This window comes from Fistularia commersonii, chromosome 28 (genome assembly GCF_037954325.1).
Source record: "Fistularia commersonii isolate RoL2024-O1a breed Wild chromosome 28, RoL_Fcom_v1.0, whole genome shotgun sequence".
Classification (NCBI taxonomy): Eukaryota; Metazoa; Chordata; class Actinopteri; order Syngnathiformes; family Fistulariidae; genus Fistularia; species Fistularia commersonii.
The window spans coordinates 10093289-10117907 of record NC_141311.1 but is presented as its reverse complement, the minus strand read 5'-3'; the positions used below and the strand labels follow the sequence as shown (position 1 = coordinate 10117907).

Here is a 24619-nt window from a genome sequence, read left to right as displayed (position 1 = left end):
TGGAGAAACGTGTCACGGGTACTATGTGATTGAAGACCCAGCCAGAATGAATTGAAAGGTGTACAAGATAGTGGTGAGACCAGCGATGCTGTATGGATTAGAAACTGCTACAATGACAAAAAGACAGGAGGCAGAGCTAGAGGTTGCAGTGATGAAGATGCTAAGGTTCTCTTTGGGGGTGACCAGGATGGATAGGATCAGAAATGAGTATCAGAGGGACAACTCATGTTAGATGTTTTGGAGAGAAGGTCAGAGATGGCTGGGTCATGTACAGAGGCGGGATAGTGAATATATTTGTAGACAGTTGCTGGAATTGGAGCCGTCAGGTAGGAGGTCTAGAGGAAGACCAAAGAAAAGATTTATGAACATAGTGAGAGAGGATATGAAGGTAGGTGTTTTGAGAGGAGGATACAGAGATCAGGGTGAGATGGAGATGGTTGATTCACTGTGGCAACACCTGAAGGAAAAAGCTGAAAGGAGAAGAAGTAACAAAACAGAAATGCACACAGAATGACTTTAAAAAGTCAGTGTGAAAATAATTGGTTGGCAATCACTTTCATAAACATTCTATGAACTCTGCTATACACACACTCACACTCATCAGCAGATGTCTGTTCTCACATTTGCTGAGGTTGTATAAAAGCATGTGTTTTTGAGTGTGGGTGTCTCTCCCTGAGATCTCAGAGGTGAGACCTGCTCAAATCGTAGGCCACATTCCTAATTTGACATGTATGCAAAATATTTATTTCACGTTGTTTAGAAATACTGTCATCTAGCGGCGGCATTGTTGAATATACTACATAGACGAAATACCGGGGGCGGGACTTAGAGGACGATAGTCCCGCGATATTTGCTTTAGTATAAAAACGCTAGCAAGCCCGTTAGCGGGTCTCTTTCAATCGGATTGGACGCGAAATGGTGAGTAGCCTAGCTTCACCATAGATGGGTTGACTTTTCCAATCTGACCCCATCCGCCGCTCTCGACTACGTTTCCCGGAGCCGCAATGTTTCAGAAGGGACTTTTCACGTTACAGTAACAATTTTTGGTTACATTTTAATTCTAACATTAATCAGCCCCCGTGTTGCCGGGTGTCTTCAGGCCGCACCGGATACGACCTAAAATGGTTAATTAAACGTAACATTAAAACGTACTTGCAAACTTATAGAAACGTCTCATGCTTTATAAATACCCGTAAATGAATTTGAGTTTGGATATCAGGTGTGTTTCTGTTGCCAAGAGTTAAGCTAATGTTCTGTGCTCTGAGGCCCATTAGCTGGCTAAGCTAACATCGTGCTCACTGACGTCCCGCTGACACATGAAAATGTCACCATTCTTTGGCTGAAATCTCGTCTTCTTACCCGAACAGTCCCACCGGAAGTTTTCGGCCCCGCGCCACGGATCCCTGGGCTTCCTGCCCCGTAAGAGGAGCCGTCGTCATCGGGGAAAGGCTAAGAGCTTCCCTAAGGATGATCCCAGCAAGCCGGTCCACCTTACCGCCTTCCTGGGCTACAAGGCCGGCATGACCCACATCGTCCGTGAGGTCGACCGACCCGGATCCAGTAAGTGACGAGGACCTTGAAAAGACTATAACAATATTTTATTTATTTAAAATATGCTCTTTCTTTTTGCTTTTCAAGTGTCATACATTTTAGACAAAATCTAGAGCCTTATTCGCTAATTTTCGTCAGCTGGTTAAAATTACTGTGAATGGATTCATTTTGAGAATGAAAATTTAAAACCGAACAGTTAGGTCCACTTAATGTACCAAGTGTTTTTGCACAAACCTTGTGGTGTATATATTTTCCTCTTGCGGCCTGCCACTGATGAGACCCTCGACGGGCGGACAGAATGGGTCTTAAAAACCCTTGCTGAACGTCGAGCTCTGAGAGCAGCTCAAACACAGATCACACCTGTGTGTGTGTGTGTGTGTTTACCCTCTGCTCATCGATTTCTCTTCCCCTTTGCACAGAGGTGAACAAGAAGGAAGTAGTGGAGGCTGTCACCATTGTCGAGACTCCCCCAATGATTGTGGTGGGAGTTGTGGGTTATGTCAACACCCCCCGTGGCCTGCGCTCCTTCAAGACCATCTTTGCTGAGCACGTCAGTGACGAGTGCAAGCGACGATTCTACAAGAACTGGTGAGTTCTGTCAATTCAGTGGGTTACATCATTGCACAAATGTAAGTCGGCTAATTGAAGGGGTCTAACTGTTTGACGACCCCTTGCAGCTCCTCTCAGGTGCCTTGTGCCCTGATGAGCTTCAGGCTCCTCTGGCCAGTGGAAAGTGCTGCTTAGAAGCTGTGCCATGAGCCAAAACCCAGTTAGCTGGTGCTGCCCCCTCAGAAACGGGCGCCCTGCTATGTACTGTGTTCTTCCGCTGTCCCTCTGGGTCATGAAGGACCTGTGCAAACCTCTCTCCTTCGTCTGTTCCGCCATGCTCAGGTACAAGTCTAAGAAGAAGGCTTTCACAAAATATTGTAAGAAATGGCAGGATGAGGAGGGAAAGAAGCAGCTGGAGAAGGACTTTGCAGCCATGAAGAAGTACTGCCAGGTGGTCCGTGTCATCGCCCACACACAGGTCAGTACTGCCACAAACCATGTTTGCTCACCCGCCCCTTTTTTGTGTCTGTGATGAGACCACGGATCATGCGTCAGGTCTGGCGCCCGAAACCCATGAGGATACCTTCCATGCTGCCTTCCTTCTGAGACCACGTTCCTGGAACGTGGCCAAGCTGCATTCTTGTCATGTTCTCAGTGTTTTCCTTGCTTTGTCTCCAGATGCGCCTCTTGCCCCTGAGGCAGAAGAAGTCTCACCTCATGGAAGTGCAGCTGAATGGAGGCACCATCTCTGACAAAGTTGATTGGGCCCGTGAGAAGCTGGAGCAGGCCGTGCCTGTCAACACTGTGTTCTCTCAAGATGAGATGATTGATGTGATCGGAGTCACAAAGGGCCACGGGTACAAAGGTGAGCAAACACATTTCAGGAAAAATTTAAACCCCCAGCTGCCCGCAGGATTCAGTTTTTCATATATATTATGTCACCGATAGGTGTCACCAGTCGTTGGCACACCAAGAAGCTTCCCCGCAAGACTCACCGTGGTCTCCGCAAGGTGGCCTGCATCGGTGCCTGGCATCCTGCTCGTGTGGCTTTCTCAGTGGCCCGTGCTGGTCAGAAGGGTTACCATCACCGCACGGAGATCAACAAGAAGGTGAGGCTTCCAACCGCTCCAGCTGGTGCCAGTGTTTTGGTTGTGCCGATTACTAACAGTTCTCTACTTTGTCTAGATCTACAAGATTGGCCAGGGCTACCATCAGAAGGATGGCAAACTGGTGAAAAACAATGCCTCCACTGAATATGACCTGTCCAACAAGAGCATCAACCCCCTGGTAAGCGGCATGTTGCTTGGTGTTTGGTTGAAAGAACATTCTGTTGGAAACTGATTGCTCTCTGTCATTAGGGTGGATTTGTCCACTATGGCGAGGTGACCAATGACTTCATTATGGTGAAGGGCTGTGTGGTGGGAACCAAGAAGAGGGTCCTTACCCTGCGCAAGGTGAAACATCGCTCTTAGAGGCCAAGGCTGTCCAGTGTGTGATTCCATGTTTGTGTTCTAACTTTGAACTTCTTCTCCCAGTCTCTACTGGTGCAGACCAGCCGTCGTGCATTGGAGAAGATCGACCTCAAGTTCATCGACACCACCTCCAAGTTTGGTCATGGCCGCTTCCAGACCGTGGAAGAGAAGAAGGCCTTCATGGTGAGACGACCCACGTACCTCTGTCATTTGCTCGCACTGTTCGTAACCTGGTTCGTTCTCCAGTGTGAACTTTGGGTTCCATTCCAGTGCAATAGTGACCTCCAGTGAGGCAGGGGAGCGGTACCGTTTTGTGCTGACTCCCTGTTCACTCTCTGGGAACACAAGCTCAAAGCACCGGCCCGGTTCTATTCATGTAGGACTGCTGGAGCTTTAGGCCAATAGAAGATAAATCCCATTGAAGAGGAAAAACAGAAAATAGAAGGAAATGTTGCTTGACTCTCTGAAGACTGACAAAACCTGCTCTGTCCACAGGGTCCACTCAAGAAGGACCGCCTTGCCAAGGAGGAGACAGCCTGAAGCCCCTGCCCACCGACCTGTCATGTTTAATAAAAAAGAAAGAAAAGAATGGCTTGTTCTGTGTCTTGTCAACTGGTTATTTCTTAGCCATGAATTTGGTTTCACGATGAGATTTGTGATTTGATAACAAAATTTATTCCCATATTGAACAAGGTGAATTTAGGTTTTCATGAAATTCTAAAGCACTAAGAAATTTTAAAGCCGGTCTCTTCAGTGAGCGCTGAAGAGAAGCAAAGATGTTAAGAGAGGGGTGCGACCAGCGACGATGTATGGACTAGAAACTGTTACAATGACCATAAGACAGCAGGCAGAACTAGAGGTTGCAGAGATGAAGATGTTGAGGAATGAGGCTATCAGAGGAACAGCACATGTTATGTTGTGGAGAGAAGGTCAGAGAAGCCAGACTGAGATGGTTGGGTCATGTACAGAGGAGGGATAGAATATATTGGTAGATTGACGCTGGAATTGGAGCTGCCAGGCAAGAGTTCTCAAGGAAGACCAAGGTGGAGATTTACGGACGTAGTGAGAAGATATAAAGGTAGTTGGTGTGAGAGGAGGATACAGCAAATAGGGTTAGATGGAGAAAGTTGACTCGCTGTGGCGACCCCTGACGGGAGAAGCCGAGAGAAGAAGAGTAAGTGCTGAAGAGAGCAAAAACCTCACTGTGAGGCTGGCTTTTAGTCCATTACTATTACTACCTTGGCTCAGATGACAGAAGAATCTGCTATACTAAGAATCAGAGGAAAGTGTCTATTTCAAACCAGTTATTCTAAACTTGTGAGCTTACAGTAAAGTATCATGTGGAGACAGTAATCAAATAGAACAACTGTTTTAAAGAAATAGTATGGCTGCAAGGAGTTAAAGTCTTAAGAATATATTGTGAATGAATCCAGCACTCTACCCACCCCTGGTCTCCACCACCAGAGGGCAGCACAGTGTGATGCTAACTTATCTGCTGGCTCCTCAAGTTGTCCCATCCAGAACCAGACGGATGTGGACCTATTTCAGTCCGGTAGTTTTCTTTTCCAACCCCTTGATTTGCTTACTTTTGCATGATGGCTTTTCCTTTCAGGGCAGGTCATGAAAGTCGACGGGCCTGTAACCTCTGTGACCTGGGAACGACCCCCAGGGGTCACAGCCAGCAGCGACCTGCGTCACAGTCGTGCTTGTAAACATGCAAGCCTGGAAGTCTGCGTGCTTCCTCAAGTCGGGTGAAGAGTTCCAGGTAATATCCACATCTGGTGAGTGTGACCTGAAGACCCCGACCTGTGCACAGGCTCACACTCCTGTAGGCCAGAGGTCATTTCAGAGTTTTCATGAATTTATGTCATCTCAGGATCACTGTGAGCTTCAGCCCCTTGGATTTTAGGTGACCTCTCATACACCCACTGCCCGATGGCAAAAGGTGAGAGAACCCAGATAAGGATGATCCTCATCCCGCTGCAGGCCCAATCTCCAACCCTGTCAGGCTTCGTCACCCGAGGAAGAAACAAAAGCCTTTCATATCAGATGCCAGTCTGTTGGAGAGTTCAGACACTGGTTACCCAGAAATTGCTTATTTGATTTTTGAGCAGGTTCTCTGTAACAGTTGCCAGTAACAGCAGTTATCAGCAGTTATTCTCCATAAATCTATCTAAAACTCCATAAAGTTATTTTACCTTGATTGCTGTCATTTACCATTGATCCAAGTTATTTCCTCCTAATCTCACTTAATCCTTTCATGATGGAAATTCACCTGTAATTTCACTTATTCCCCACGACCCAAGATTCGCACACTTCATCCCAAAAAATCGCTAATAATCTCCGTTAAAAAAAAAAAACTCCAGATATTCACCCTTAAACCCTGATGTTCTATATTAGTCTCAAATTTTCACTCTAAATCTCGGTTATTCCCCCTCCAATTTCAAATATTCACCAATCATCCCAGTCATCCTCACTTAATCTCAATTATTCTTCCTTAATCTCAGTTATTCACACCGGTACCTCAATAACCTGCACCTGCTGACTGTTAAGCAATTCAAGTGTACGACTTTGTAATGACACAAAGTGTGTTTTCAGGTCTGATGGGATTATGATGCTTCAACATCGATGGTTGTCATGGTTACCGATCACATCGCTGATGTGGATAAACGCGCGCGCTGCTCTCCGATTGACCTTGAGGCCCGTCTGACGGTGAATTTTTGGAGCCCGTTCACAAATCCTGACGTGAACGGAGACTCAACACAAACTGCCTCGATGGCATCGACAAAGGGTTCTGACAAGAGACGACACATAGCAGCATTACTTTTTTTTTTTCTTTTTTTTTCGGTCCCCCTGGGGGTCGTCTTTTTATTCATCAGGACTTCGATGCATCCAAGTAAAGGATCATTCTTTTCTTCTTTTTTTGGCACCTTTAAAGATTTCAGTTTCAATTTCAAATCATCTGAGAAACAAACCGAAGAAGAAAAGAAAATGACCAAATAACAAAAAAAAAAAGAAAAACGGCTAAGGCTGCGTGACTTTTCAAAATAAGATACACACCACGTCTTTTTTTTTTTTTTCCAAGAAATCCAAAAAAAAAAAAAAAAGGAAAAGAAGCAAGTTGTCGTTCAACGTCCGTGGTTCTTTTCACAAAATTAATCCAATTAATTAAAAAAAAAAGAGAGAACATAGTAAAAGTCCAGGTGGGTTCTCCACTTTGTTCCCCGACAACGATGATCCTTAGAACGTGAGTTCCGGAGCAGCTGGTTCTGTAGGTTCTAGCATGCAGGTCGTTTCAGTCACTGAGCTTCTTCCAGTTTCATCCTCAACTTGGTTCTTATTAGTTTTGTGTTTGTTTATCTTCCTCTTCTTTTTCTCCTCTCTCTGCTCCTTCCTTCCTTCCTTCCTTCCTTCCTTCCTTCCTTCCTTCCTTCCTTCCTTTATATTCCCTTGAGGTCTCGCCGGGAGTCCAGTGAAAGGGTTTGGTTACCCCTTCTTCCCCTCTCCTTCCTCCTCCTCCTCCTCTCCCGGCCCCGTTTAAAAGAAAAGAAAAAGAAAGAAAAAGACAGCGAAAAGGCAGAAAGCGAACAGAGTTCGGAGAAAAAGGCGAGAAGGTTCCTGTGAAAGAACAGATAAGGTTCTCCTGTGTTCCGTCTCCTGTTCTTCAGAGTCTCTTCACCAGCACTTGGTTTAATTTACTTGTATTTATTAATTTATTTAATGTTTTTTTGTGTGTTTTTTTTTTTTTTTTTTTAGTTTTTTTGCTTCGTTAAAGTATGTATCTCTTTGTTATTAATAATTTATTATAAAAGTAATACATATATTATATATAGTACCTTTGATAGAGATTACAGGTTGGGCTAAATCGGACTCAACCCCCCGCCACCCACCCCCCCGACCCCCGAGCTTCAAAAGCTTCACAGTTTGAATGCAAAAAATGAAAGGATGAGGGTTTTGGGGTGTGGGGGACTTTTAATCTTCTAGACCTAAATGATGAAGTCATGAGAGGTTTTGATCTCACCCTGCATTCTCCTGCTAAACGTGAACATGAACACAAAATGAATAAATAAACAAATGACAAAAAAAAAAAAAAAGATGATGGCAAGATGTTCTGTCTCCTGCAGGAACCTTGGAGACCCGCAGGAACCCTGAGGACCTGCAGGAACCTTGAAGACCTGCAAGAACCTTGGAAGCATGCAGAGACCCTGAGGACCTGCAAGAATCCTTAGGATCTTCCGAAACCATGAGGACCTGCGAGAACCATGAGAACCTGCAGTAACTCTAAAGAACCTGTAGGAACTCCAGGGCTCACTGGAACCATGTGGGCCTCCAGGAACCATGAGGAGCAGCAAGAACCCTGGAGGCATGCAGGAACCCTGAGGACCTGCAGGAACCATGGAAGCATGCAGGAACCCTGAGGACCTGCAAGAATCCTTAGGATCTTCCAAAACCATAAGGACCTGCAGGAACCTCAGAGAGCTGCAGGAACCCCAAGGACCTGCAGGAACCTTGAGAACCTGCAGTAACTCTAAAGAACCTGCAGGAACTCTGAGGGCTCACTGGAACCATGAGGCCCTGAAGGAACCTTGGCAGCATGCAGGAACCCTGAGGACCTGCAGGAACCCCGAGGATCTGCAGGAACCTTGGAAGCATGAAGGGACCCTGAGGACCTGCAAGAATCCTGAGGATCTTCCCAAACCATAAGAACCTGCAGGAACGTAGGAGAACTGCAGGAACCCAAAGGACCTGCAGGAACCTTGAGAACCTGCAGGAACTCTGAGGGCTCACTGGAACCACGAGGACCTGCAGGAACCATGGAAGCATGCAGGAACCCTGAGGACCTGCAAGAACCATGAGGACCAACAGTCACCCTAAGGACTTGCAAGAACCCTTAGGACCCACTGGAACCATTCGGACCTCCAGGAACCTTGGAGGCCTGCAGGAACCCCGAGGGCCTGCAGGGACCTTGGAGCCCTGCAGGTAGCCTTGGGACGTGCATGAACCCTGAAGGCTTGCAGGAACCTTGGAGTCCTGCAGGAACCTTGGAGTCCTGCAGGACTCCTGAGGACCTGCAGAAATCCTATGGCCCTGCAGAACACCCAAGGACCTACCGGAACCCCGTGGACTTGCGGGAATCAAGCAGACCTCCTGGAACCCCTGCAGGAACATTGTAGACCTTGAGGAGCACTGCAGATCTGCAAGAACCGGGTAAGAACCCTGCGGAACAGCGGGAAGAGTTGAAACCCGCAGGAGTCCCGCAGGAACCCCGAGGACCTGCAGGAACCCTCTCAACGACGTCCATGGAGGAGTCATGCAGCTGAACTGAAAGAACCAATGTCTATCAACATGGAAATCCACCATCTCCCGGGGTGGAGTGCACCCACAGGGCTTCCCGTGTCTCCTGGTCCGGCGGGCCGGGCCCCCCCGGTCCCCGTCGGGGTCGCCTCATACCGGCGTGGTACGGCGGTTGGCTGTGTTGGTGTGGCTGGAGTCTTTCAGGTCCTTCTGGATGCAGTTGTGGACCTGCAGGAAGTTGTGGTCCCTCTCTGAGTTGTAGGTGGTGGTGGGCGTGCCGGAGGACTTGAGCGTGTCCCGGGGCAGCGTGTACATGGAAATCTCTGTGGACGGCAGAGCGCCGAAGCCCTTCAGCCCCACCGGCGAGGCGTCGCGGGAGTGCGACGGGTCCGTGGAGCGGGACGAGGAGCGCGAGCGGCGCCGGTAGCGGTAGCGGTAGCTGGGGATTCGTGTGATGGCTGAGCCCTGGAGGTAGTCGGCTGCGCGCGCCCCTATTCGGAGCTGCCGGTGGCGGTCGATGAACATGTGAACGGCCAGGACGCCGACCATCTCCGCCATGATGAAGGAGAGGGCGCCGAAGTAGAAGGACCAGCCGTACGAGTAGCTGTTCTTCTTGGAGTCGCTTTTTGAAGGGTCCCCCGCGTTGGCTGATATGTAGACGATGATCCCGATGATGTTGCTGAGGCCTGAGGTGGGGAAGGCGAAACAGGCGAGACACCGAGGAGATAAAAAGGGTTAAAGCCATTTTGGGTGTTAACTTTCATGTACCCGTCATGTACATCTCATTTCTTGCTGACAGGGTGATGGAGTTGCAAGGGCCGGATCCAATCGTAGCTGGCAATTTGGGTAAGAGGCGGGGTTTTACCTGTCGGTCATATAGAACCAATGTACTTCTCACGAAAATCTCTCAAACACTCCGATGAAGGATGAAACATGATCGATGATTTATCAATGAGAACTAGATCCCGGTGCTAAACGCCCCGCTGCCCGGTCCGACACTGACCTGCAGACACGAAGAAGATCCCTGCGCTGAGGATGATGTTGTGGCGTGACTTGTAAAACTCGCTGGCGGCGATACACAGCCCCCCCATGAAGAGCAGGATGACACTGAGGATGGGGAATATGCTGGAGGCTCGCACCGCACCTGGAGGGGGGGGGGCAAAATTAGAGAAAACCAGTTAAAAATAACATCTGAGAAGGAATCCAAATGTTATTCTGCACTTCCTTTTACCTCACCTAACCCCTTGCGCCCCTTTGAGACATGTACTGTAAACACAGCAGTATAGCAGCAAACGCTAATATGCTAGCTAATATAGCAATATTAGCACGTGACCCTCAGTTGTGAAGAACCGACGGACTCGAGACGTCATTTCAAGAAAAATCCCATTCCTTAAAACGAGTGCATGACGGGCGATTTAATGATGATTCACGTTGTTCGATTTTTTAAGATCGATATTCCACACACACAAACACACACACACACACACACCACACATGCAGTCTAAGGTTTCCCCGAGGGGTGAAACATATTCAAGTGAAGAAATTCAAGTCCAATTGCCACAAGAAGAAGATTTCGACAAGAATTCGCGATGCAATCCAACCATTTGTTCTCTTCTTCACACAATTTAGGGTCTTCAGAGAACTTGAAGACTGATTTTGGACCGTGGAAGGAAGATGGAGAACCTGGATAGAACCCGGTCTGGACCTGGAATCTGCTCTGGATGAAGAAGATCCAGGAAGGATCCTCATAAAGCGCCCGCATCCATCGGCTCGTCAGTCGCCATCGGCACTTACTCGCCACCGCCTTCGACCTCACGCGAGCGGCCCTTCGCCCGGACGTCGGCCCGCATGATGAAGAACGCTCCGGCGCCATTATCCTCCGGCGCCATTTATCTCCCCACCATCCGTCGCTGGCGATGGCAGGCAGCCGTCTGGCCGTCACCGTCATCCATCTCCCTTCCATTTTTTTAGTCTCTCACTTAATTCAGGGCACAAAACCATTCCAAAGATAAAGTGCCCTGACACACACACACACACACACACACACACACTTGCATCGCCACAGAGGGGATTGTGGGGTTTTGGGTTACTGGCGAGGTGAGCTGATTAAATATTAAGATGTCCTGAGAGTTGACCCCCAGTTTCCCCTCCTCCCTCCTTCACCCCCTGCTGCATCCAAACCCACAGCTTGTCCAAAATCGCCCTCCACCACACACACACACACACACACACACACACACTACTGTCTATGTTTCTGACATGTTATCCCTGAAGGTACCAACCCGGCCTCCATCCTCCAGCTTCAGGTTGGAGGAAGGGGTGGGTGGGTGTGTGGTCGGGGGGGTTGCAGCCAAATATATCGATTGCTCTCGATGGTGCTCTCTGATAGCCAGGGATCTCAAGGTGACGAGGACGTTGAAGAACCTCGGTAAGGTTCGGTTGCAGATGGAACAGCCGGCAGAAAGTGGGGAAGTGTGTTTGTGTGTGTGTGTGTGTGTGTGTTGAAGGCAGGGGTTTAGCGCCTCCTCTTGCCCTGATCGGACCTGCTCGCTCTGGGGAAACGTGTCCCTCTCAGCTGAGGTTCCTCTGGTCACCAGATAAACTGGGTCTCCAGCCAAAGAACCTTTTAACTCTTTCTCTGCCAGAACTTCCAAAAACAAGCGGAATTCCTGCCAAAGCTGACATTTTGGCCAAACCTGCTATTTTACCAGCCGGTGTGTGTGTGTGTGGGGGGGGGTGTCTCCGCCGTCACCACCTGGAGATGGAGACCGAGAGAGTTCTGGACGACCCGTGATGTCACTTCCTTTGGTCTGGGTTTTTAAAAGCAATGGAACATTAGTCACTTTTTTAATTAAATCCAAAGGAAACGTGGCCAGAACGTTATTTTTTTAGTTTGATTTCTTTTAATCGATCAAACCGACCAGCGGGGGTCATGGTTGGAGTCCAAGCTTCTCCCCTCTTTTTCTGGACGTCCGATTCAAATACAGACAATGGGGGAACATTTCACCGCCAGAACAGGCCTGATTTTATGATCCAATATGATTATCAGACGAACTGCTTGGACGGCACAAAGTATAGATATCATGCCACTCGCCGTCACATCTCGTACAACCTTCCGAATCCCAACACAAGCCCCCCCTAACCAGCCTACACCCCCATCCGAAGCACAATCCCTTGGAGAACGCAGCGGGTACTGTGTCGGATCTTTTTCTTCAGTGCTGAGCACCTTACAAGCGGCGCCTCTATTTTTAAGGGCGGGTTGTAACTAGGTTATATCCATGTTATAACCTAGTTATGAATCTGTTATAGCCATTTCATAAAGCCATTACTTTAGCGTTCATATATTTTTCATGCACAGTAAGGGGTGTGAAAGCCAGAGGCCTCCGAGTATCTTCCTGTCAGCCTCGACGGCTGAAAGGCTGTACTTGGGACCCGTTCATCCCGAACTGAATCATCGTGCACGGCCCGCGCTGAATACCGCCCCCCCGAGCCCGAAGGCTTTCTGAAGACTCTCACATGCGTTTGCTATTTTCCGGTTGGTGCGGCTGATTTGCACGGCTCGGAGCCCCGCCGGGCCCCTCCGCCCGTATGGATCCTCTCTGCATTAACATCCACCTTTAGCTGCTTAAAGTGCAGTGACCTTCACAGTGACCTCGCAGCAAGCCCCTCCTCCGGAGCAGCAGCTTGCTGCCGCAGCACCCCCCCCCACCCCCCACCCCATCCCCCTCACCCCCAGGGTCCAGCTGACCAGCCTTTACCTTGGAAGGAAAAGGCTGATGTCCCAGCAAATTTTTCATGCAGGGATGCGTCCGGTTCGTAAATGAGGCTCGGACAGCGAGGAAGTCTCTGGGGGAATAATTCTACTCCCGTGAGGGGGGAGGGGGGGGTCTCTGGGCAGTCAGGGGCTCATCAAATCAGTTGCTCCTCATCGCATTTTCTCATGTGGACTTTTTGTATTTTAAATAGCCAGCTGAGTGGCTGTCAGAGTTTGGAGGGGTGTTTAGCCCCCCTGCCCCCTCAGCCCTCACGGGAAGTCATCGGACGCCAACAGGCTGAGAGAAAGGCCAGTTAAACCACTGGCACCTCCATTGCCTCATTCACTTGAGTCTCCACTTGTACCTCCATGTTTACCTCAACTGGTGCCCTTACTTGTACCTCCACTGGTGCGCCCAGTAGAACCTTCACTGGTGCCCTAACTTGTACCTTCATTTGTGCTTTAGTTCATAGCTCCACTGGTTCCTCCACTGGTGCCACTACTGGTGTCCCCACTTGTATTTTCTCTGGTGCTTCCACTCATACCTCCACCGTTGCCAACACCGTTGCCTCCACTGATGTCCGAACTCATACTTCCACTGGTTCCTCCACTCCTACCTCCTCTTATACCTCCACTGGTCCCCCTACTTGTGTCATCATTGGTGCCCCCACTTGTACCTTCACTGGTGCCCCTACTTGTACCTCCACACTGGTGTCTACACTGGTACCTCCACTGGTGCCTCTACTGGTGTCCCAACTTGTATTTTCTCTGATGCTTTCACTCATACCTCAACCATTGCCTACAACATCGCCTTCACCGGTGTCCAAACTCATACCTCTACTGGTTCCTCCACTCATACCTCCTCTTATACCTCCACTGGTCCCCCTACTTGTGTCATCATTGGTGCCCTCACTTGTACCTTCACTGGTGCCCCTACTTGTACCTCCACACTGGTGTCTACACTGGTACCTCCACTGGTGCCTCTACTGGTGTCCAAACTTATATTTTCTCTGATGCTTTCACTCATACCTCAACCATTGCCTACAACATAGTCTTCACCAGTGTCCAAACTCATACCTCCACTGGTGCCTTCACTTGTGCCTCAGTTCATATCTTCATTTGTTCCTCCACTGGTAACTCCACTGTTACCCCTCCTTGTACCTTCATGGGTACCTTCACTGTTACCCCTACTTGTACCGTCACTGGTACCTCCACTGACACCTCCCTCAATGGGAGATGTATTTAGATGAACATCTTCAGCCTTGCCATGGATTCTGTTCACAGATGTTGTGACTCTCACCAGACTTCCTCCATGGCCAAAGTTCCCATCCTTCAGCTGAGTGTTGGTGACACTGAATAAATGCAGGTGAGGGACTCCTTAGCTTCCGCTCTCGACAAATACTGTCAATCTCCGCCTGCTATAAGCAGTGACCTGACGGAATGAAAGCTCTGACCTCACTGCTAATGGCTAATAATGACTATGAATCCCCCAGCCCCTCCCTGCAGCCCGCGAGAGTGGCAGGTTCTGGGGGTCCAAAGATTAGTGGCGAGGTCATTGTTTTGATGGAGGTTGGGATCGTAACGGCTGGGGAACACTTCACGCTTGTGACCCACCTCATTAAAAATGCTTGACTGAAGTCAACGGTGAAAAGAGCTATTTGGTTAGAAGTAACAAAAATTCTGCTGTATTTATTCTGTACTCTTAAACGATATCCACTTAAGACCTGACCGTCTCTCAAAAACTAGTACGTACTCAGATGTCGACGTGGTACATTCCGGGTGGAAGAGATGGTACGGTCCTCCGGATCAGTTACCCGAACGTCATCAACGGTGCCGGTCTGACTGAAGATGGTTCAGCCCAAAGCCCGGCCAGGAGCGTGGGCGTGCGGGCGGGTGGGCAGCAGACGTAGTAACGATCGACGGAGGCCCTGGCGCTAAGCCCCGCCCACCGCTGCCCTGCGGCCGGCGTGCGTGCCAGCCCCGCTGACCGAGGTCAGAGTCTCCGTGCGCGCTATCGATCCGGCACGCCTGCAGCTCAGGCAGCCGTCCGAACTTCATGACCCCACCCCCACCCCTGCCCTCCTAAAATAATCCACCGCTGGTCAGGTGACGCTAGCAACCCGCATGTCTGCAGAGTGGCGGTTTTGTGATTACATCATTACAAAATGTAATCTGATTACAGTAATCCATTACCTCACAAGTCATTTTGGAAACTTTGTTTTACCATATATCTATACTCCAAATAGTGCAGGGATGTGTTATAACTCGTGCATAATGGGTATGGTGTCTATATAGTCCAGAAAATACAGAATACTGCTATTTTATCCCCACAGTCTCCTTCTCACCTGCACTCAGTTCATGTGGATGGCTGCTCTGTAAAAGTGTCTTCCTACCTTTTCACACACCTCTTCTCTTTTCATTGACAGCGTCGGAGGGAAATTAGCGTTGGCCTCTAATCATCACCCCCACACACACACTCACACACACACACACACACACGGCCCCCCACCGGGCCTGAATGTGCTGACATGCAGGACAGGGCCGGGCTAATCAGGTGCCTCAGCTCGCGGCCACATTGATTTAATACTACAAACGCTTATTTATTCCCCCCACCCAGCGATACCCTTGCACTGTCCTCTGTCACAATGAAGAGATTTGCCCCCCCCCACCCCCCCACCCCTCCGACCAGCAGCCCATCCGTCGACATGAACTCTTTGTTGGATTCTTTATGAAGATATGAGAAAGAATGTGCACAAGGACAATGAGTTTCTGGCTGTTAAATTCAAATGTCAGTCTCCCACCAGCCCCATCCCCTTCCTCCCTCCCTCCCTCCTTGCGCACAGCCTGTGTGTGTGTGTGTGTGTGTGTGAGAGAGAGAGCGACTTCCTTTTTAACTTATTAATTGACAGCAGGCATCTCTCTCTCTCTGAATCTAATAAATGCACACCATAAACCTGAATGTGACGAGGCGTCCCTGTGCCTGCAGGCCTGCGGGAGGCGCCACAGAGGCTCCGGCTTGGCCCAGGCCTGAGTGGACAGCCTGGCAGAAGATGCCAACAACAGCCTTGAGAGTTTTTCGTTGTTATATTTGACACCATCGATCAAAAAAACAAACAAACAAACAAACAAAACTTCGACTTCTCCCTCAAGAGGAAAGCGTCCGGAGAGGCGCTGCCGCCCTCTTTTATAATTCTGCGCTCACCTCGCAGCTTTCCGGGCTTCCTGTAAAAAGTCGAGTTAGCACTTCGTCGACAATGATGACTGTCTTTGGATTTACCGGTCTATGTGTGTGTGTGTGTGTGTGTTATAGGTGTCTGTATTTGATGCCGAAGACGCGGTGTGAGGAAGAGGACAGTCAATGTCGCCGCGACCTGCGGGCACACCTGACAGAACGGACGTCTTGCCACCAGCTGGGTGAGACACCTGGCGCCCCCCCCCCCCCCATCATCACCCATCACCCCCCCAATCCCCTCACCGTCCATCCCTGCGTGTCCCTGCTCCAGACCCATTGATTTTATCGGGCTGGCGTCCAGTCGGCTGCGAGGCCTCGGGCGCACGGAGGCGATGAGGGTCCGGCCCCTGCCAATGTCAGCGAGTACCCACGGGGGGGCGGGGCGGGTGGTTAATTTGGGATTAAAATCCTTCATCCCGATATCCCGAAACCTAAGCCGGAGCCGTATCATCCCCCGCCACCTCCGGTTGGGGGTCAAAATAAGCCCTCCTAGTGTGACTGGACTTTTAGGCAAGTTCTTGAAGTGCTTGGACAGCAACGCCTTCACTGCTGTGACGTTAAAAATTCACGGGGTGATGAGAGCGTTTCATGGTTTCATAGCAGGTCATGTTTTTTCATTAAGTCATTAAGAGGGATAGTTTCATAAAGGAGCGCCTTTTCATCATTTCATAAAAGGTTATCATCTCATAGCGTTGGATTTTTCCATAAAGGGCCATCATTCCATAGAGGGGTACCATTACAATGTTTCATTCTGGTGCGTTTTTTTATTTGTTCATAGAGAGACGCCCTTTTATTGTTTCATAGAGGGGCATTGTTTCATCCTTTCATAGTCGCGCATCGTTTCATTGTTTCAGAAAGAGGCGCGTTAGTTTCATCGTTTAATCATTTCAGAGAGGAGAACCTTCATTCATTCATGGAAGGGCATTGTTTCATAAAGGGGCATCTTCTCGTTGTTTGGTAGAGGATCATCATTTCAAAGAGAGGCACATGTCATTATTTCATAGAAAAGCATTGTTTCACTGTCTCAGAAAGGGGGATCTTCATTGTTTCATGGAGGAGCATCTTTCATCGTGTCATAGAGGGACACATTTCATTGTTTCACAGAGTAGCGCCGTTTCGTAAAGGGTCGTCATTTCATAGAGGGGCACTTTTTCATTGTTTTAAAGACGGGCATCGTTTCGTCAAGAGCCGCGCGGCGGCCGGAGATCGACCCATTGGGAGGATCTCGAAAAGCGCACCAAGGAGCCCAGCGGAATCTCCTTCACCTGAATGAATATTTCAACCGCGCCGCTCTGAAACACCGGCCAAACCAAATTAGCATTAGCTCTAACGATCACAATTAGCTTTAGCTCTGAAATGCCAATTTGGTCCGGGACCAAAGTCCGAGGGTCCGCTGCGAGGCGGGCAGGATGGCGACCCCCCCCCCCCCCCCGGATCAGCCACCCCCCCTCTCCCCTTGCGGCCTATTGATGTGGCTCTGTATCCGTCTCTTGCGTAACTGGGGCGTTTTCTTCTTCCTTTTCTTCTCTCAGCTGCTCGGCGCAGCACGGAGCAGAGGATGATGGGAGCTCCGACACGGCGAGATCTAAAAAACCCCACCGGCGCTTTAGAGCGCCTCAGCTGGCTTATATAATCCCGTGTGGATGTGCGAACTGCTTTGCTATTGGGAGAGCGCAGAGAAGGCACGCACATGCACACACACACACACACACACACACGCGGAAAAAAAGATGCTGATATGTATGTGGGGGTGTTTGCATGGATTTGAGTGTGTGAATGTCGGCAAAAGGACAGTGGACGTGTGTGTGTGTGCGCATTGCGTGGGTGCACGTTTGGCAGAGGAGAGTCAGATTTCCACTCATCACCGCCTGAATATTTCCCTCCCCACTGTCTTTTGCGATGACGTCAGCGGTGTGTCCCCTCGATTTTTGGACAGGCAAGCTCTGCGATGACGTCATTTCCTGCGGGCTTTCACCTGAAGTGACATCATCTCTGTTGTGTAACACCCCTCCCCCATACCTCAACCCCCATTTCCGGCTTGTGAGAGCGTCTCAGGCTGCCCAGAAGCCTCGTCAGACTCTTGTTTCAGGGAACCACGGGTACGTTTTCTTGAGACGTGCCAATGGGAAAGGAAAAAAAAACGTGGGGCGAAGGTCTCGGTCTGGGATGCGGCGTCCCTTGTGACCTCGGCGTGCACCCCGGCGTGCACCTCGGCATGCTGGGAAAGCATTTAAACAGGCGGAGCCGCCTAATGCTCTGAATCATCACGCTTCTCTCACTTGCCAGAGTGAAGACAACAAGCGACGCTCGGCTCATGACGGGAAATATTATGATTTTGTCTGTGTGTGTGTGTGTGTGTGTGTGTGTTTAGGAGGGGGGGGGGGCTGACCTATATAAGAAGGAGGCTGAAATATTTATGGATATGAGTGTCCTAATTGGCAGGCCGCTGGGAGTATGCGGCCCTCTCCTCCAACCACAGCTCGGGGAGGAGGTCAATGTAAACCCAGCAAGCGGCGGTGGCGGCGAGAGCCTGGCCAGAGACGCTCTTCATCATAGAGCTGCCTCCCCATCCAGATCATTGCTAGCCGGCTATGCTAACGCTCTCTCTCGCACCCGCAGATGGGGCTGCCCGCTCCGATTGGCCGGGGGTTTCGTCTGCAGCACTGCCATCGCCGTTCCCGGCGGGGGGCAGACAGGTCTGACTTCCTGTTTCAAGCCACTGCCGGGGGGGTCGGTATAATTATAAGTGCTGTTTCAACTGCTACAAACTTTTTTTTAACCCTTTTCCTGCCAGGCGTTCTTTTTGCAAGTGTCTCAAACCCAGAGAGGATTAGGTTCTGTCCAAATTCTCTGAATTCATTTTTCTGACTTCATCTGTTTTTTGTTTTTTTTTTGTAGCACAGTATTGCATAGTTGCATATTCAGTATTTCTTTTCCCCTATATTACGCACGTTAGCGGCTGCAACTAACATGAACATTAGCAACAGTTTTCGATCGTGATAAAAGAAAAAACAAACTTTTCACGGGTTAAGAAAGAGTGCGTCATGGTGTTACGATGTAAATATGACTTTTGAATAGTAAATGCATTGAGTTGATGACTAAATTATTACAGCCTTTTCATTCTACATTTTTGTTTTTACAATGCTACCCTCTAGTAATTCCAGCACATTACTCTAAAAGTCTATGGCAAAGAGCTTTAACCACTTTCCTCTGACAGCAGTGGCATCCGCAGTAACCATGGCAACACAAACAAACCCCCCGCTGACCCCCAGCCGTTTCACGTCTCAGCAGCGAAAGTCTGTGGGGGAAAAACTCCGCAACATAGAGATTTTACAAGCTCCCTGTTGTCCAGCAACTCTGTTGGCCGTGGAGGAACGCGGCGAGGAGCTGGCGGCCATGACACCCCCCCCACACACACACACACACACACACTCATCTCTGTTGTGACTTTTAGGATTAACAGGCAAATGAGTTGGATGAGTGTCTCTGTGTTGCTTTCACAAAGGAAAGGAGAGCAGAAATCAATGGGCTGTGTTTACAGGGTACACAGCCGACTGTAACTCTGCCTTACAGACACACACACACACACACACACACACGCACACACCCGACTGTGAAAACACACGGGCTGCTTGGCAGGACTGAGCCGGGTCAGCCAAGAGCAGCTACTGGCAGCGAGCGGCAGTCTGAGGCCGAGGAAAAAAGAAAAAAAAAAAAAAAGAAACAGGGAAGGTTCTCAAATATGTTATGTGTGGTAAGAACGCGGGGAGGATGTTCTCCGAGCAGGAAGGTACTCACGTAAGAAGTACTCTGACGGGTCGGCCTCGTAATCCGTGTCCTCGGGGAAGTGGTCGATCTGTTTACACATCCCCTTGAAGTTTCCTGGAAGGGGGGGAGGAGAGAGAAGAGGTGAGCGGAGGTCGTTGAGGAACCGCCTACCGGGTCAGAGCTAGGATACCCCCCCCTCGGCCCGCGCTCTAACCCCCCGATCTATTGATAACCGGGTGTGATTATTGGTTGATCGGTCTATAATTAGCAATCAGACAAAACAGGGCGACCATGACGGAAAAATCTCTTGCTGTGTCTGAAAAAAAAAACAAAACATAGCGAATAATAGAAGTCCTTCAACCTCCATAATACAGTGAAACCTTGGTAACCATGACAACCATTGGCCTGTTGTCATGAATTCACGTTTCCAAAGCCTTTTTATGACAGCCTCCTGTTCAGCTGTTCAACACACACACACACACACACTGCTGACGCTGTGTCAGTGTCCAGCTCAAGGGCACTTGGATGTGTTTGCCGCAGAAGCAGAACTGCCAACAATCTAATATTCGAAATTCCTATTTCTTACTATCGTAGTATAAATTCGGATTTCCACGGCGGCCACCGAGAAAAGGGTTTTCTCTGTGGGATCTTGTTCTCCGTCTTCCTCCCGCAGATCAGTAGGTTCATCGAAGAGAGAGGACGGCCGTACAGATTGACGGCCGAAATCTAGGTAAAAACCCTGCCTCTTGGCCCGGGGAGAGCCGTGATCGTCCGCCGGCCCGACCCTATGAGCGGGATGTAGACGATCCGTCGCTCCCGAAGCAAAGTCCTCCTCCACTTCTGGAGCGTCAACTCTGGAGCTACAGCTCCACGCCGAGCAGAGCGGGCTCCTCTGGCAGCAGGTGGCGGCTTGTAAACAAGAGCGACGCAGCTGCCGCGTCCTGGAGCCGCTCCAACTGCCGCTCTTCCTCGGCAGCCGGCTCCAGGTCCGGCCGCCATCCGACTCCTCCGACCCCCCCTACGGAGCTTTCACACTGATGGGGTCAGTGGAGGTGTCATGGCGGGGGAGGCGCCCATAAGGCGCCTATTACGGCAACCTGCTGCCGCCGCTAAGCTAGTCAGGCACCTGGGTGTTTGATTGGAGCAGATTAGCGTTTCATTAACTTCTTCATCTCCTCTCCCTCCAGTGTCCCTCTAATTAGGTGAGCAGGTGTTGGTTACCATGGCGCCAGGTGTTGCAGAGGAAGCCTTGGCAGGGAGGCACGATGAGCGCAGCAGGGTGCGGGTATACGCCGTGAATGGGCCACGTGCACATTGTGTGTGTGTGTGTGTGTGTGTGTTTGTGTGTGTCGGCATGGGGGTTTGATGTGCGCACACACATCAGAAAGAGACTCATAAAAGAGAAAAGTCACGGAAGTGTCACGGCTCCCATCCAAGACGTGCGTGAAGCGTTTGGTTCGAAAATCCACTGCCATCTGTTCCGAGGACGATTTCGATGGATTGTTTGTTTTGACTGAATCAGAACACACACACACACACACACACAAACACATACAAGCACGGTGTGTGTCCAGGACCTTTTCTTTTTGACACTGTAATTTTGACAGAAATGCGCTCTGACGGCGCTGAGACTGGATTCACTTCACACACACACGAGCGGTTTGATTTCAGTCTACTGAGTTCAATCGCTCGGCCAATCACAGAGCGTCGCTGATAGACAGCTATTTGGTTCAGGAGAACGAGGACGCGAAGAACTCAAGCTGACTTTTTTCACACACACACACACACACACATTTCTCTCCAAGCAGTCAAAACACTTGGCCTTGTCAGGGCTTCGAGGGCCCGCTGGTCCGGCAGGGGATCAGCAGGTATCAGATCTCCAGAATCCCAGCTTGGTCGCAGGAGAACCAGGAATCTGCACCGCAGATTTTCCCCTTCTGAGTCAGGACTTTGGGATTTAAAAACAAAAAAATCCCAACTGGGAGAACCCAGGCAAGAGAACCTGCACAGTGACTTCCCAAATTGCCGTTGTTGTCGTTGCTACCATAGTAATCGTGCCGTCATGGTGCAGCTCCTGCGCTTAATCCCAGTGATTTTCAGAAGTGAGGGAGGAGAGGAGGGTGAAGACAGCGCAGAGCTGAGTGTGTGTGTGTGTGTGTGTGTGTGTGTGCTGGGGGGGGCAGTAATGCAGCAGGGTAAGGAGGAGGGGTGGATACAGAAAGGGCAGGGGACGGAGAGGTGCTGAAGGACACAGAGGGATGAGGCTGGGGGGGGTGTAAGGTGCAGAGGGGGGTATATTAAGTCTTCGGTGTCCTTAGAAACATTAAAAAACTGCCCCGTCACCATCAAACGTTCCTGCATAGGATTAAACTATTTATGCATAACCCTCACACACCACCCCACCCCATAAACTGCAGGTATAATGCCACCGAATCCTGCAACCCCCCTCCCCCCCCACAATCCACGTGCAGCCGGCAATTACAATATGTTCCTTTTTTTAATTTCCCTCCTTACAAAAGGGGGACGGAAAGGTGGAAGGTGTGCGAGCGCTGGGGTCTGGGATGGTCACTCGCACCATTTCTCTGCAGAATGCATTCACGTACGAATGCACGGCAGCCTCCTGGGTCGGAGATCCGGGACGCCGCGTTTTGTAGTTGATTCCGCAGCGGTGGGGAAACACTTCAATTAGTGCGCTGAAAGATTTATGTGACACTTAACGCTCCTTTTTCTTGTAAGACATGTAAACTCAGCAGGCCGGTAAATGTTTTATAATGCCGCTTATTTCAGAGGTCTCCTCCTTCTGTAAATGCCGGCGAGGGGCCTGGGGCAGGGGGTCAGGGGAGAAACCAGCGCCTCAGGCTGGAGAGAAGAAACAGAAGTCCTCTGTCCGGAGATAATCCCGGAGTTTCTAATCTGAAGGGATGGTTACCCCGTCCAAAATGTGCATCTCGTTGAAAAAAAAACAAAAAAAAAAACACCATGTTACATTGAGCAGGGGGCGGGGCTAAGCTGTCAATCACAGACATCCGACTCACTCATCTCCCGTAAAAAGAAGGAAGATAAAACTGCTGATACTTACAGATACTTGGGGCGATTAGCACACACACACACACACACACACACACGCACACAACAAATCCGGTAAAATACCTTCCACTTCACGCTGCCTTTGCTTCTGACGGCGGAGTAAATATCCGCCAGCGTGAGGGAGGAAGACTAATCCTTCCTGGACGCCTGAGGAGAGCCAGACTTCCGGGTCAGGCCCGCCTCCGCTCACAACCCTCCGTCCGCCGCCAAGTGCGGCCCGGGCTTGGCGGCGGACGGAGACAAAGAGCTGGATGAGACATAAACACGGAGGAGGGGGGGTTGAGAGTGAATCGGGGGGGGCAGGAAGACGTTCAGACGAGTGGGCGGCCGGAGCGAGATTTAAGCCCACTTCTGATTCGCCGGTGGGCGGCGTTCTCAAAACTTTCCTGTCAACCGCAGAGCGCGTGTCAAGCAACCCCTTCCCCGCTTTCGCCCGCCACCGCCGTTCCTTTGTCCCCGCGGCATCCGTTGCCGCTCTTGTCGCCATGGATACATTTAGGATGAGGGAGATCACATGCCCCCACGCGGACACCCGGCTCGACCACCAGCCGATCACCCGCTTCCCGGGAGATCTCGCGCTCGTAAAATGCGCAAGGTGACGGATTCGGCGTGTTGCGCCGCCGTGACGTCCTCTTCCTGCTAATGAACAGCTGCCCTGGAAGCAGCGACCGCGGCCCTAATCGCCATATTCATCTTCATAATCACACCTTCTCCCTCCTCATAATCACTGTATTCATCTTAGTAATGACCCCGCCGAGGCAGGGAGGCCCCATTACACACACACACACACACACACACACACACACACACACACACACACACACACACACACACACACACACACAGGCGCATGCGGTCGCTATGGACATGAACAGCAGAGGTTAAAGGTTTGCTGATGAATTCCATGCATTTTTTTAATGTTTTGTAGAAAGGGGGCGGGGCTTATCCGAATTTCCAGGCCGCTCGCACTCAGACCGACAAGGCTGTTAGCTGATGATCCGTTTCTCCGTGATTGACAGGGTACCTTGCCCCCTCAGTTGCCCTCCGGAGCCGTTTGAGGGTTTTCCCTCTGACCACAGAGTGTGAAAGTGCTCCTCCATCATCCAAGTGCGTGAAGGTCCTCGACGTCAACCGGCGAGGAATCGGGATTTCTTTTTTTTTTTCTTTAGGGTTGGGGGCTGCAAGGTCACATGACTGATCTCTCCCGTCCTCCGCGTCTCTAAGTGATAGGAATCCGAGCTCGTAAATTAAGACGCACCTCGCAGGGAGGGGGAAGGGTGTGATGGGAGCGTCAGACCGCAGTGGCCCTTCTGCCTCAGGTCTCCACATGGCAGGGTGGCAGAGGTGAGAGGGAGGGGGAGATAACATTGGGGTCTGACCCTCTCCATCACCACAAACACACACACACACACACTTCATGCACGGCTTTCTTTTACACCCGTTCGAATCACCTTATTTTTAGCCAGGCCTTTTTGATATTTGTCTATTCTTGGAAACGCGTCCTCCGTTCGCGTCCTCCCCGCTGGGAGAACACCGACGCGGAACCGCAGCTCAGGGATGTTTGCTTCCCCCGGCCCCGACTGTGCACGCCTGCCTTTTCGTGATCGCCCCGAGCATTCGGTCGCCAATCCATAGTTTGTTTGGGGCGGGAAAAGTTATGTAACTTTCACTGTCGAGTGTCACCGATAGGAAAATGAAAAACCCAGACGGGGCTGCTAGTTCAGGTTTCTACCTGCGGACTAAAATAAATCCGGGGTTGAGCTTCTCCGCCGGGGGAAAGGTCACCTCTCACCCGGAGCCCCGCATTATCAGATTCACTTTAGAACCGGAAAACATTCGCAGAGCTCCGCCGTGGAACGTCCATCGTATCTTTCGGAAGGGTCAAGTGGGATAGCGCGTCGGCGACGGGAG

At 50.3% G+C, this 24619-nt stretch overlaps 2 protein-coding genes and 2 non-coding genes across 4 annotated transcripts in view; 3 read left to right on the top strand and 1 right to left on the bottom strand.

The window, feature by feature from the left end:
- Positions 1–853: 853 nt before the first annotated feature.
- Positions 854–4161, top strand: rpl3 (ribosomal protein L3). The gene is made up of 10 exons (XM_086175580.1): positions 854–918; positions 1368–1560; positions 1971–2139; positions 2443–2578; positions 2779–2965; positions 3049–3209; positions 3286–3387; positions 3459–3554; positions 3636–3755; positions 4068–4161. Exons 1-10 carry the CDS (start codon positions 916–918, stop codon positions 4110–4112), a joined length of 1212 nt encoding a protein of 403 aa, XP_086031706.1. The 5' UTR covers positions 854–915; the 3' UTR covers positions 4113–4161.
- LOC147217539 (small nucleolar RNA U83B) lies at positions 2622–2713 on the top strand. The gene has a single exon (XR_015109009.1). It is a non-coding gene; the product is annotated as a small nucleolar RNA U83B (small nucleolar RNA).
- Positions 3787–3919, top strand: LOC147217538 (small nucleolar RNA SNORA54). Its single transcript, XR_015109012.1, has one exon. It is a non-coding gene; the product is annotated as a small nucleolar RNA SNORA54 (small nucleolar RNA).
- Positions 4162–7337: 3176 nt separating the features above from the next.
- The window catches only part of cacng2a (calcium channel, voltage-dependent, gamma subunit 2a), a 36316-nt gene continuing 19034 nt past the window's right edge, over positions 7338–24619 (bottom strand). Inside the window, exons 2-4 of the mRNA XM_086175579.1 lie at positions 19652–19735; positions 9871–10011; positions 7338–9553 (exon numbers count right to left, since the gene is read on the bottom strand). Coding sequence (XP_086031705.1) covers positions 9018–9553; positions 9871–10011; positions 19652–19735 — 761 coding nt within the window. The 3' untranslated portion in view covers positions 7338–9017. The remainder of the gene's footprint in view (positions 9554–9870; positions 10012–19651; positions 19736–24619) is intronic.